Source organism: Chaetodon trifascialis, chromosome 1, assembly GCF_039877785.1.
Source record: "Chaetodon trifascialis isolate fChaTrf1 chromosome 1, fChaTrf1.hap1, whole genome shotgun sequence".
NCBI classification, from domain to species: domain Eukaryota; kingdom Metazoa; phylum Chordata; class Actinopteri; order Chaetodontiformes; family Chaetodontidae; genus Chaetodon; species Chaetodon trifascialis.
The window spans coordinates 8,764,328-8,778,226 of NC_092056.1; the positions used below are offsets into that span (position 1 = coordinate 8,764,328).

Here is a 13,899-nt window from a genome sequence, read left to right on the forward strand (position 1 = left end):
AGTGCTAGAAAAGACTAATAACACTGATAAAAGCAAACACTTCACTCAACAGCAGCAGCAAACTCATGAAGGTCAGCAGATTACAAGACCCGAAAATATGATTAACATGTGGTCCTTAATAGAACCATCTCATCTTTGCTACTATTAGTATTACAGAGTACAACGTTTTCTTATACTACATAATAGGAAAAAGAAGTCAAGTTATCTCAAAAAAAAAAAAAAAAAAAAAAAAATTTCTTGGCCTTTATGGAGGGTAGTAAGCAGCAGTTTGAACATGCTCACATTCAAACTAAACTGAAATAAAGGTTGGTTAGAGGATTAAACATATGACTGAGTGAGAAATGGATCTGGAAAAAAACTGGAAATTATGAAGATCTGGAACACAGAGCTTCAAAAAAAGCAGAAATAAGACTCCCTTTCGTTGTGTTTGGCGATAAGCGGTGCTGTAAAGACGGCCCCATGACACCTAGTGAGAAATCTAATTAAATTTTCCATAAAGCCACTTTGGCATCAACTGTGGAATAAACACGATGGCATTTCGGTCCCCTGATGTCCGTACATATGTCAGTGACCTTTAGAGTTACTTTGTGAGGGCTGAAAGTGCTATCGCTTTTTATTTCTCTCCTCCTGCTCAGACAGTTGGATAAGACTGAAACATCTAATGGAGAACCAACATCACATCTTATCCAATAGACTTCAATAAGAATGAATCCCTCCTTCCTATTTCCTACCATTTTAACAAGTTCTTCAAAGCTGAGAGAGAAAAAGAACATGTATGCAGTAACACGTGGTGAAACACATTGTGAATAACACAGTTTTGTTGCTCTATCATGTCAGTGTTATTCATGTTTTTTGTCATTTATATTCTAATGTTATCCCTCCGCTCCCTGCGTGTGTGTGTGTGTGTGACATGAAATAAAGACAAATAAAAATGAACAAACTGATGCAGGGCTATGAAGAACATTTAATCTTTACATTGTTTTTTAATTCACAGACCAGTATGCAACTTACATAAGTGTGGTGTGGAAACTCGAAACACTCTGAGACTGGACTTTCCAGAGAAGTAAAAGATTTGAAAGTGAAGTTCAATTAAAATTTTGAATTTTAAGACATTATAACTAGAATATTTAACATTTCTTAACGTAACCCCCCCCCCCACATACACACACACACTTAACACAAATTATTACTCAAAGCAAAGTAGTTTTATATATGTCTTATTTTTTTAAACATGTCTAGAGGGGATCTTTGAGTGATTAATGACCTTGAGTGATTACAGAAATCATCATTCTTGATGTTATTTTTGGCCTTTGTCATCCTGCAGGTTCACATATGAAAGGCGGCCATGCAAGAATTATTACAGCACAACCGCTGCAGGAAAAAATCCTCCTGAATTCCTGCAGGAAGCCAAGAAATCTTCCTCTGCTGTGGAGGAAGGACTGACCATGGATGGGTCAAAAAGCGGGAAAGTTTCCCCCCTCAACTATGCATGTTGTGTGTAATGTGACGAATGAAGGAATTCTTCTTCCTCTTAATCGCATTGTGAAGAAGGATAAATCACAAAGTCGACAATCTTTCTCCAGAATGACTCACACCACCTTTAATCTTCCTGCAGGATTTATGCAGAATTTACGCTGAAATTTACACTTTGAAATTCCTGCAGAACTCTTCCATGGTCATGCAGAAGCCTGCAGGACTTTTTAAGGACTGTAAAGCTTCCACACATGTTAATGTGCTTTTATTAGTCTGGATTCATGTGTCTTTCATTCCTTAAATCCAAAGATCATACCTCATCCTTATTTACATTCCAGACATTCCACAGAATGAGCCTGACCGTAAAGATGACATGTTAAGTAGACGTTGAGACCATGCAGGTTAGAAATTTGGCAAGGCGCTACACACCACAATTAAACAAACAGTATCCAGACTGAATTATACAGCCACTCAACACAACCTGAGCATCATCCTCTCCCTCTGTGAAACACCAAATTAGGACACTGCAGTTTGATATAGTGACTGTAAATCTAGCATGTGAGAGTGCAGAATAATCATGTGGTCGCGTATGCGCAGTCAACAGGACAGAGCCCAAGTACAAAAGCGCTCGTGAGCCTCCACTTTAACTTTTCAATAAAATGACTAAGTGATATAGTTCACACTACTTTATGTGTCATTTTCAGCGATTTTATATTATATTTCTTCTATTGGAAAGAAAAACGTGTGGTATAATGCGCTTAAGCTAAACACCAACTTAGTGTCTTTCATGAAACTGAATGTAAATTGCTTTAACACACAACCACAAAAAATCTGAATACACACACACACACACATTGCAAATGTGTTTTCTAAGACATGCACTTACAATCACAGTCCATCATTCACACTGTGTACAACACAGCTCAATAACGATCTATAACCCGAGGACAACCAACATTTAAAATACAGCTCTGAAGGTTCACTTGAAACTCACAGTTATCACCACAGCATCAAACATTTAAAAACATTACACACATGCAGCAAGAGGGCGCAGCAGAATCTTATACATCAATATTCATCAGATTCTCCACTGATACAAACAGATACCACATATTAAAGCACATGGCAACTTTTATCTTTTAGCAACATCATAGCAAAAGCATTTAAATGTATTATTTTTATTTGACTTCATTAAAGGTACCCCTTGACTCCTTGGAGAGCTGTAGTCTTGATACTTAAAGGGTGACCAGCCTTATTCTGTCATTTCTGAAGACTAATTCTGGATTCTGTTAAAATGTCTTCTGTCTATTCACTTCATTAAGATGTTATTGTTCATAGAAAATGTTATCCTTCCATGCCTCTCCAATCCCAAATTCTGCACCTCTGTCAGAGTTTCTAAGCTTGGATGAGACCCTTAAAGGGGCTCTGCAAAGCTGAACTTCTTCAGCTTTCAGCTGTTTTTGGTAAAGTTGTCCTGAGGAGTACATCTCAGCCTGAGAAAACAGCTGAATGATGTCTTTATGTGCGAGAAACTGCACATGTGGAGATTGAACGATGTGCTCATTTAGGTACAGAGAATATAGCCAAGAGATCCTGTCGTGTTGCATTATGGGAATTGTCTCCCCCTGTCTTCTAGTTATTTCATCTACAGTATATACTGCTAATTTCCAAGTGTAGGTACTTCTTAAAAGAAAATAATGCTGCATGCATTGCACTGCTAATTAACAAGTTTTCATATGCTAATATTATAAATTATAAACATGCTTTCCCCGGGCGCCATTCGGCTGGTCCCCGGGCGCCGGTTGGCTGGCAGCCCACCGCTCCTGGTCTGGACAAGACGAGGACCAAGGATGGGTTAAAGGCGGAGAGAAAATTTCACATATCCATGGCGTGTGCAGTTTCCCCTCCCTAACTTTGCATGTTGTGTGTCAAAAATGTGACTAATAAAGGATTTCTTCTTCTTCTTCTTCTTCTTCTAAACTAGGATGCTAGTATTGTCAATATTAGCATGTAGCTTAAGTGCAGCCTCACAGAAACGGTGAGGGTGTTGGCTCTCCATCAATATCTGCTCATGGCAACTAAAACATGACTAAGTTATGGCTGTTCAGCTCAGTGGAGGTTAGAGAAAGAGCGTGGTCTGTGGTCTGAGCGTGTTTTAACACACTTCAGTGACTTCAAGCACGTGACATGACTGGTTGTTGACATTTAATCGAAATCACCATCTCTCTCCAACCTTAACCTTTTGCTGCCGCAGTCTACACACGTGCTGCATTTAGGATGCAGCTTATCAAAGTCATGCCTTCAGACGACCATGTGGTCTAAAAACACTCTAATTCACAGGAAACCATGTTGCCTGTGAACGTAATCAGTCACCAACAAGATGTAATGTATTTTATAGGAGGCAGGGTTAGAACATGTAGGATCCAATGTTTTTAGAGTTGCTAAATAGTCAAAGTCATTATGGTTACACTTAGACCTTGGTTGATTTGATCCTGATGACTCTTCTATTGCATTAATATCTTTTTCTCAAGTCCCAAAGCTTAATGAGAGTGGACTATTTAAATGCTGGAGTACACCTTTGATTGCAATAAATTAACTAGTCATAAGGATCTTATTTGCATGAATATGTCCAGATGTAGTTAGCAAGGCCACTGACTCAAGAGCAGAACTGTTGCATTGAGATTTCTTTTTACATAATGCTGCAACAACAAAGCAGTAAGATTGTATAAAAACAAGTGAAATATTCCAAAAGGTATTTGACAAACTGTTACTACTTCAAATTAGATAAGACTATTATACTGATACATCGCCAAAAGAGCGATGGGTTGAATGAGCATGTCTCATTTTAAGTGAAAGCATTAATAACTTAATCTATTATGAGGGGAACTGAGCTGAAACATGTGGAAAGCACAGATGCACACATGAACATGCTGTAGAACTTTCTCTCTCTCTCTCTCTCTCTCTCTCTCTCTCTCTCTCTCTCTCTCTCTCTCTCTCTCTCTCTCGCTCACACACACACACACACACACACACACACACACACACACACGTTGTGTTTTTATCACTTGTGGGGACATTACATTGACTTACATTCATTTCCTGGAGCCTTACCCTAACCCTAACCACTATTTGCCTATTCCTTGTTATGGTATGTGCGACAATAGGCACAGCCAGGACCCAGGTTGCAGAGACAGAGTAACCAAGTTTGTTCAAAAAACAAATTGCAAACAAAAGAGTGACGAAAATCACTGCTAGGGGAAAAAAGCAATGTAGGCTGCAAAGGACAAAACTAAAATAATGCAATGCTGCAAGCCTGAACGAGATACTGTAGAAAAAACTCAAAATCACCAAAATGGGAAAATTTAGAAAATCTCTAGAAACAAAAAAAATCACCTTCACAGGGAAACATTACGAATAAACAATAAACTAAACAAACTCGAGAAGACACTGGAGCTGGAAGCGAGGAGGAAGGTGACAAGGCACACAGCGTGGCGAGACACATGAGAGCAGAACAAGGAAAATCCTCCGGCACAGCCAGCGACTGACGAGCTCATGCCGCTCAGGTGTGTCTCAGAAGTGGCCAGGAGATCGGACCCGCCCCCTTCCACGCTCCAGCAGGGCGGAGACAAACACTACACAAAACAAGTCATAAAAATCGAGACCACAACATTCCTAATCCTACACCTAACCTAACCTTACCTAACCCGTAACCCTGTCCTCAGTCTTCACCCTAAAATTTAATGATTTACATTAAGGGGACCCGCATTTTGTCCCCATGAGATAGGTGAGTCCCCACAATGTGACTGTAAACAGATTTTTGTCCCCACAATGTGATAAATACCTGGTCACACACACACACACATACACACACTTCCCTTACGCTCAATCCTCCTGACAGAGCCGTCTGCCATTGAACACGCTCAGACTCGCCATGGAGTTAATGCGTGCTGCGGACAGTGGTCACATGTGTGTTATAATGTGTCGGGCTCGGTGGGGTGCGTTTGAAGATCACACGACAGCAACAGCAAAGCTGCTGGTTGAACTGCTTCTGGAAGGTCTTGCTCAGCAGGTAAAGGGCAAAGGGGTTGAGGCAGGAGTTAGTGAAGGCCAGGATACGAGCTACGACGCTGCACACAAAGTGAACCAGGGATGTGTCCACCTGGCGGGGCCAAAGACAGGGTGGAGGGTTGAGAGACAATGGATCATAACCAAAATGGAGGGAAATAGAGGTATGCGTTTACTGTAAGCAAGTACAAATACATCATTCGGATATGAATGTGTAAGTAATATTTGTCCGGATGCTTTATTTTAATCTGAACTGTCTCCAATTACATGAACAAACTTCTATTGTCTCATTTTTATCAGGCCCTCCAGATCAACCTTAAATGCATTTAGACACAACCTGCAGTTTCTAAAGAAAAATCACGCTATATGGCCCAGTGAGTCGCCACTGACGGTTAACATTTACACAGCCAATAAATGAGTAGTTAATTTAGCAACTTGATTAAAATATACATATAAGGAATGCATGACAGTAGAAAACAATTAAAAACAGTAAATTAAGCTGCATTGATGATTTCTGACAGCTCACTTATGGTATAAAGCTGATACAAATACACATATTTATGACATAAACTAATACAAATACATAAAGTAACTGTGAGTTACACTGCCAATATATAGTACAGACAGACGTTAGAAATAAAGTGTTTTTTGTCTACCTGGGAGTAGTGATAGGAGCGGTATAAGTAGATGATGTGACTGGGCAGCCAGCAAACTGCAAACAGGCCAACAAACACCAGCACGGTCTTCGCCAAGCGCTTTCTCGATTCAACCTGTTGAACGACAGAGCAAAAATGTTAAATAACATGAAATAAAATTAATGTTTAATTGTATTCCTGCCGGTGATGGAGGGAGTATTCAGAACTTTTACTGAAGTAGTAATACAACAATGTGAAAGTAATTTATCACAAAGTCTGACATTCAAAATTCTACTCAAGTAAAAGCGAAACGTGCTGAAAGTACCAAAAGTAAAAGTACTCATCGTGAAGCAGAATGACCCTTTTCAGTGTTAGTTTTTTATATAATTACACATTGTACACTTAGACATAGATTTTAATACATTAATACATGATTACTGGATTATCATTACTGATGCATTACTTTGTAAACTGCATTTGTATGTTGTTATTAAGTACAGTACTGCAGAAAATGATCTTACTGGCTTTCCACCACCGATTTGTGCAATATTGTAGCTACCATTAAAGTCACTGAGGTTATGTCATCTGTAATTTTTCTGCGACTTGGGGGATTTAACATTGTAGAATACCATCTTAAATTTTGTGGGCATAGTGGGCATCTACTGGGCAGCTTCCAGTATTTTAAGACTATAAAATTTCACTCAGTAGAGACTTTTTTCCTGAGGGGACTAATAACCTCAGAAACAAGCTGCAGCCCTGGAGATGCTGGACATAACACTGGCCTGTAGTCTTGCGTGCACGTTGCCCTCCACAGGCAGGTTGGAGGCGCTCCTCATCAAGCTGTGGGCGATGAAGCTGTAGTACATGGATATGACCAGCAGGGGAATGACGTAGAAAATGAGGAAGGAGGCCATGGAGTGGATCTTAGGGTGCAGTTCCCCAGCATTGGGATAAGGGGCGCAGGTGACGAAGCTCTCATTGGTGGAGGTTACGTTGAAGGTGTCGAGGTCTGAGAAGACGGCCTCGGGGATCGCCAGGACCAGAGAGAAGACCCAGATGAGCGCCGCCCGCAGGACAATGCTGGTAGTGGTGCTTGGTGTTTGGATGTCAAGGGGCTTCACAATGGCCCTATACCTGATAGATAGATAGATAGATAGATAGATAGATAGATAGATAGATAGATAGATAGATAGATAGATAGATAGATAGATTAACATATGCAAAAAAACAGAGCAGTGACACAGAACCAAATGTTTGTAGATTATACGTATAAGAAGTCATTAAATGGCAATATTGATTATACAATCTTATACAGTTTCCCAATCTGGGAACTCATCAGTTATTCCTGATAATGTCTTAAACTGATCTATTAAGCATCAGGGGTAAAAGCATCAGCACTGTCGAACTTGAGGAAGTAATATAGAAAATGAGAGGAAATGAAAACAAGCCCCATCTTGAAGATAACGTCAACCTGCGTGTGTTATGAATATCCAAAAGGAGTATTGATTATTAAATCTGGTTTAAACCTGGTGAAACGAACAGGCAGCTCATACAGAAAGCAGCGAAGTACTTTTGTACTTTGCCCACTTCCCCTCCACAGTCTATTTCATTTAATCTTGTTTTAATTCACCCAGAGTCCTCCATTGATTCCATGAATCTGTGACACTAAAACTATTGAAAAGCACAGTGTGAAAAATGCGTGTCAGCAGCCTTGACTGTCACTCAGATCTATGCAAACCATAACCACACAGTCTTGATGAAGCTGATCAGCTCAGTTTTTACTCCAATGAATGTTAGCTACCAATGGTTTTATTCTGAATGTTACCTTTGATTGTTGGTTGTGTAGTTATTAATATTTAACCTCCTTCATAGGAGGCCTATTGTGTCTGCCTTCTCTCTGAAATGACCTACCCAAAATAAATAGATCAGATTAAAATATGTGTTACTGTGTAAGAGTAAATTTATCTTGAACAAAGTAGAAAATTTTCATCTTTATCTCTGCCTAAAAAATAATAGTGAAAACCACCTTTAAATCATGGGATAGTACCCAAATTCATCTAGGAATTAGTAAAGTAATATCTGATGACAAACTGTGCGAAAGCACAGGCTAAAAAAATGAACCTGAGCAGTTTTACAGATGTTTTAATACAGATATGTCCAGGCGCTCATCTGGGCACATCTGGGCAGAGGGCTGTTATCTCTACCAAGCATACGGAGAAACTCCTCCATTGAAAACACTTTTTCAGCCTTTTTTCTGCTTGCTATTGTTCTTAGCTCTCATAAAATGACCAAATGCAAGTAAAAACGGCTCAGCAGTTTTCTTTGTGTACGCTCTCCCCATTCATGTGCACATGAGATGGAGCGCTGAAACTCCAGTCAATATCTCAGCAACCAACTGGTCGATTTTGATGATCGACACCTCTATCGACCAGTCAGAGTCAAGAGAACCGATCCAGAAGTAACCTTGAAGTAAACAACCAGGACTTTCGTGATTGATCTCAAACTAACACAGAGTCACAGGAGGAAAATAACTTTTGACCACGAAACAGCAAAGGTAAAACATACTTTATGATTTAGCGAAGTTTTTTTCTGCTACTTTTTGGCTGTTAGTTCACCGAGTTTTCATCGCACAGTGAGGAGGCAGACATCTTCATGATCATCAGACTCGCTGCTTTCATGTAATACCAGGCTTGTGTGGTTTGCGTGACGTGAACTCAGCAGACGCTCTAAAGTGGACGTACACTATTTTCGTATTTTCATTTCATGCCCATATAATTTATTGCTGTATGAATTATGTTTTGTTTGGGTGGCAATGCTTGGTAGAGGCTTTAGCTGAGTTTCTCCTTGTCATTCTGGTATGCTACAAGTTAGGATTGGTACTTCCTAGCATGAGCATTGACCATCTGAACTGCATGCATTTCACGCTTCCCCCCGTACAGGGAGCGCTCGTACTGAAGAGATGGTACAGAGCAAGGGTTGGCACTTTCTGTCTTACCTCTATTTGGGGGACAGTCATCCTTAACTTTTGGATCTACGCTGCTTTGGGGGATGTAAACAGGAAGTAGAATGTTGGCACGGATCCTGTGAGTTATGCTGTGAGCCTGCAGGCGGAGCCCCATTTCTGTAAGCCTGTATTTGTTGACTTTCTGAGAAATTTGCACCATTAAAAGTCTGCCAAACTGGTATGAGCCTTTTTTTTTTATTATTCAAGAGCGTGGTCTTTCAATTGCAGAAGCAGAACAAATGTAAGTTCACGAAGGGGCTAATTGAGACGGAGAAAGCATTAGAAAATCTGAATGTGAAATCAGTGAGTCATGCTCATGAACAGGAAGGAAAAAAGGCCTTACGACTGACAGAGATTGTCGAAGATAATGACGTTGTTTGATCCAGGACTGTACACGTGGTGATCACCTCTCCAGCAGCTCTTTCAAATCTGATGCATCAACTCTCACTCACACGTCAAACACCTTCCTGTTTTTGCATCATGCAGTTAAAATTACAGATTAGCAATTAGCAAAAAATACACAAAGTTCATCCATGATGATTGGCTGATGACAGCCACGACTCATGGACATCTAAATCCATGTGATATTTCTGTGAAGCACCAAAAGTACGAGCCCCATCAAATGTGGAATAATTTGTCTGAATTGATTTGTTGCATACATGTGGTTGCAGTTGACGATGTGTTCAAGAGTCATGAAGCAAAACCATTGATTTGGGCTTGTTAGGAGGGGGTTATTTCAGTTAACTGGGAAGTTAATTACATATGTTGAAATAAATGGAAGAAGGTTCTTTAAGTTGTTATCAAGATTGACTTATTTGTGTGTTTGGCTTGTTGTTTTCAACATTGTGCTGTATTAAAGTGTATTTCTGTTTATTTATTCCCAGCAAGACATGTTTAACTTGTGATTAATTATAGATTTACTTTCTTTGTTTTATTTTTCTTTATTTGGAGCCCCATTAACTTCCACAAAGTGGTTGCTAGGGGTCCACTTAAAAACCGGCCTTGTTTCCATGCACTTTGAGGACAACACTGACCCATCTTCCTTTTATAGTGGTAGTGGGTAAAATAAAAGCCAAGAGACAGCTTTTTCAGGGAAACTTGGTGCACTTTAATGTGAGTTTGGCAGTGAGGTGAGCAGAATGAGTTTACATAAAAAGACATTTAAAATATAAAATACCTGGAATATTCATTAATTACATTATGCCATAATCCTAAAAGTCATTGGTAAAGTCATGCAGTCTACAATACACATTTCCACAATAACAAATCTGTTCTTAAAATGATTCAGCTGTGTTTGGGGAAAAGGCAGCGGGAAGCCAAGCCATCTTCAGCACCAGTGTGGAGCTTCAGGAGAGGTCCTGCTCGGCCTGCTGCCAAATGACAAAGCAGAATAAAGACACTGAATTAAACTGAAATGGAAATTAATAAGTGAGGTGAATGTTGGGAGCATGTGTAACACTGGCAGAGACACAGGATTAATGAAACGTGAAATGTCAGTCAAGACTCATTAACACTCACCTCTCTGGCAGTCATTTCATATCTGGAGCATCACCTCTCACCCACGTCCAGCACCTTCCTGTCACTGCAGCACGTAATTAAAATGATTGATCGCCAATAATGCACAGAGAAGCTTGTCCAGCTGAGTAAACTTTGACCGCAGAGACTGCAGAGCCCTGTAGGTCATTTGTTCAATGGTGACTCCCATTACTTCACAATGTGGAGAGATGTCTGACACAAAGATATTGCAAAGATGCTGTACATCCAAATATTGCACAGATGCCCTAAAAAAATACAAAATAGGCACTTGCAGTTTGTACATAGTTCAAAATTTCAACTGCAAATGTAACATGCAGTACATGAGCATGCACACACAGACTGAGTTTACGTTGGATAGCCCTAGTTTAGTAATTAGAGCAGGATTTTAGAGCTTGCCTCTCAGATTTGGGTAGGAAGACGACTCCAAAGAAGATGGACCTGGTAAGAGAAGGCCCGACTACCAACTGGTGCTATGTTTATTTTAAGAATAGTCAGGAGACTAGCGCTCTGAGATCATAGAGCCCTCACAGGTATACGAGGAGAGACCAGAGGTGATAAGCAGGATGGTGCAAGTCTGTGCAATTCTTTATAAGTTGAAAGTTGAATCTTGAAGTCATATCTACTGTACCATGTATAGGGAGCCAATGTGACGACATAAGAACAGTTGAATATGATGTTTATTGTAATAGTTAGCCACCCTGGCATTACGAATTTGTCATCTATAGCCTTGGGACCAGACAATAAACATGATGAAAATGCACATCTTATTGAGAGAGCTGAATACTGCAATTACTCTAAGATAACATTACCATAAATGACCATGGATATCAACTGACATGACAACAACAAGAAGCAAACACACCAGGAAGTATGTTTAAATAAATATATATAAATATATTTCCCAACAGACAGCCTTCTGTGAAATGCTTGCAGGTTGTGCTGCAAACTTGCTTGCAGCACAACCAAATAGTTTTCTCCTAAGAATATTGGCTTTTTAGAAGAAGAAATGTACTTTATTTATCACACATAGTTGCACACACTACATGCACAAGCCATGCTTCCGTGAAATTATTTTTTCAGCATTTGACCCATCCTCGGTCTGTCGAGCGATGGGCTGCCAGCTGCCAGCCGATGCCGGTGTCCACGCCCGGGGACCCATCCCTTCTCGTCACCATTGGTCAGGTGGTGATCTTCTTGCATGTTTTTAGTGGGGGTTATTACGGAGGAAACCCCGGGTCAACACAGGGAGAACATGCAAACTCCACACAGAAAGGCCCCTTTTTCCTCGAGCAGCAGGCACTGAAGACATGGTGGAGGACACACCACCAGCGCCCACAGCGGGATTCGAACCGGGGACCTTCTGGCTGTGAGGCGACAGTGTTACCACTTGTTCCACCGTGCTACCCAAATGCCATTTCGTATTTTTATATTCTGTACATAATGTACAAATACATAGTTGTTTTTCTATTCTGTATCCTTTACACTTTTCTATCTTGATCCTTTTATGCCACTGTGCTTTTTCTCATACTTGCTGGCTGTAATAACTGAATTTCCCCAGTGTGGGATCAATAAAGTCTTATCTTATCTTATCTTATCTTATCTTATCTTATCTTATCTTATCTTATCTTATCTTATCTTATCTTATCTTAATGCAAATGGAATTGAATGGAATAATCTTGAAGCTCAACAAAGATGTCATCAATTTAATGGGACTCTGAATTAAACATTAACCTTATTATTATTATTATTATTATTATTATTATTATTATTATTATTATTATTATTATACAAAGCTCGAGGGATGATCCTGTTCGCATTTTTCTCATTACCTGCGCTCAAAAGGTCACGTGACGCAGGTTAGTCAGGAGTCCGTGCACAAAGTGTGTGTGGCACAAAGATGGCAGATGAAAGAGAAAGAACCAACATCTGCACGCTTGGACATTCACTCACGCACGCTCACACGCACACATCCCACACACTTGCGACTAAAACATAATTTTCCCGCAAGGATTTCTTGTCCTTTTAGAGAGATGATCCAGGGTCTTTTCTATTAGGTTTTAAAGGGATGCTTATAACATTTATATTAAAGCATCCTGAAACATCTCATAAAGACATTTTTTCCTCTAAAACATTTTGATATGAAGCGCGTCCTCCTGACTGTGACAGTGATTTTCGTCTGCCACTTAAAAAAGTCATCTGAAATTGCCATCAAAAGTTTGAAATCCTTCACTGACATCAATTAATTGACAGCTGATTCAGAAGCATCTGACTGACTGTCTCTGCGCACGTGTCAACAGCCTTCACCGCTCTCTCGTGCGTAACGGGTCTTCTGATCAATGCACAATAAAATATTTACCCTCCATTCTAGTGATTAAACATCAGTTCTGCACATACATTTCAATGAGGACAAAAACAACATGAGATTTGGATCATTTCGCTGCCGCACAGGTCATTTGTGATTGACAGTGAGTGACAGCCTAGTGATTATAAGGTCAGTAAGATGACCAGAACAACAGAAACTGGAGCCTACCTGTCAGCAGAGAGAGCTGTGAGAGTGAACACAGATACCCCAACCGAAGTGAGCTGAATGAAGGGGATGACTTTACAGCCCACTCTGCCGAACAGCCACTCCTCTGACAGGAAGCGGCTGGCGTCCACCGGGGCGCTGGTCAGCAGCAGTAAAACGTCCCCCAGCGCAAGACTCGACATGAAGAGATTCGGCACATTGCGGATGGATTTGGCAGAGCAAAACGTCTTGATGAGCGTGATGTTGCCGATCAGCCCCAACACGCTGATTACACCGTAAACAGAAGCGATGGCCACCCCTGTTGTGAACCACATCGTCCGTGCCGAGCTTTGGGCAGCAGTGACGCTGCGCGACGCGTTTGGTTACAGGTGCTCCATCTCTCCCTCCGTTAAACCAACTGACTACCTAAGAGATGTTCTCTTTTAAAAATACAAGTTCAAACTCAGAGAAATACGCACAGGTCCTTTGGGTTTACAGACCGAAGGCAAAACTAGTGTGGAGTCAATTTTGTTTCCAACTTCAGGGTTGCGTTCACGTCCCCCCCCCCCCCCCCCCCCCCCCCCCCCCCCCCCCACACCAGTGCGCTCACAGTGCGCCAATAAAGAGCAGAGAAATAGATGGAAATAGAAAAGAGATAGATGGAGAGAGAGAGACAGATA

General features: G+C 40.6%; 1 protein-coding gene across 1 annotated transcript; it reads right to left on the reverse strand.

Moving 5' to 3' along the window:
* Window positions 1-3,448: 3,448 nt before the first annotated feature.
* grpr (gastrin-releasing peptide receptor) lies at window positions 3,449-13,554 on the reverse strand. The gene is made up of 4 exons (XM_070967252.1): window positions 13,244-13,554; window positions 6,956-7,307; window positions 6,195-6,308; window positions 3,449-5,632 (listed from the first exon to the last, which is right to left on the reverse strand). The coding sequence occupies exons 1-4, from the start codon at window positions 13,552-13,554 to the stop codon at window positions 5,411-5,413; spliced, it is 999 nt and encodes a 332-aa protein (XP_070823353.1). The 3' UTR covers window positions 3,449-5,410.
* Between the last annotated feature and the right edge of the window lie 345 nt (window positions 13,555-13,899).

Bases quoted from the DNA above. Each gene is read 5' to 3' on its own strand.
- grpr (XM_070967252.1), bottom strand. From the start codon at position 13,554: ATGTGGTTCACAACAGGGGTGGCCATCGCTTCTGTTTACGGTGTAATC. The intron at 6,309-6,955 runs GCCAGTGTTATG...GTCGTTCAACAG, and splicing joins ACGTGCACGCAAGACTACAG to GTTGAATCGAGAAAGCGCTT. The intron at 5,633-6,194 runs GTAGACAAAAAA...TGGCCCCGCCAG, and splicing joins GCTCCTATCACTACTCCCAG to GTGGACACATCCCTGGTTCA.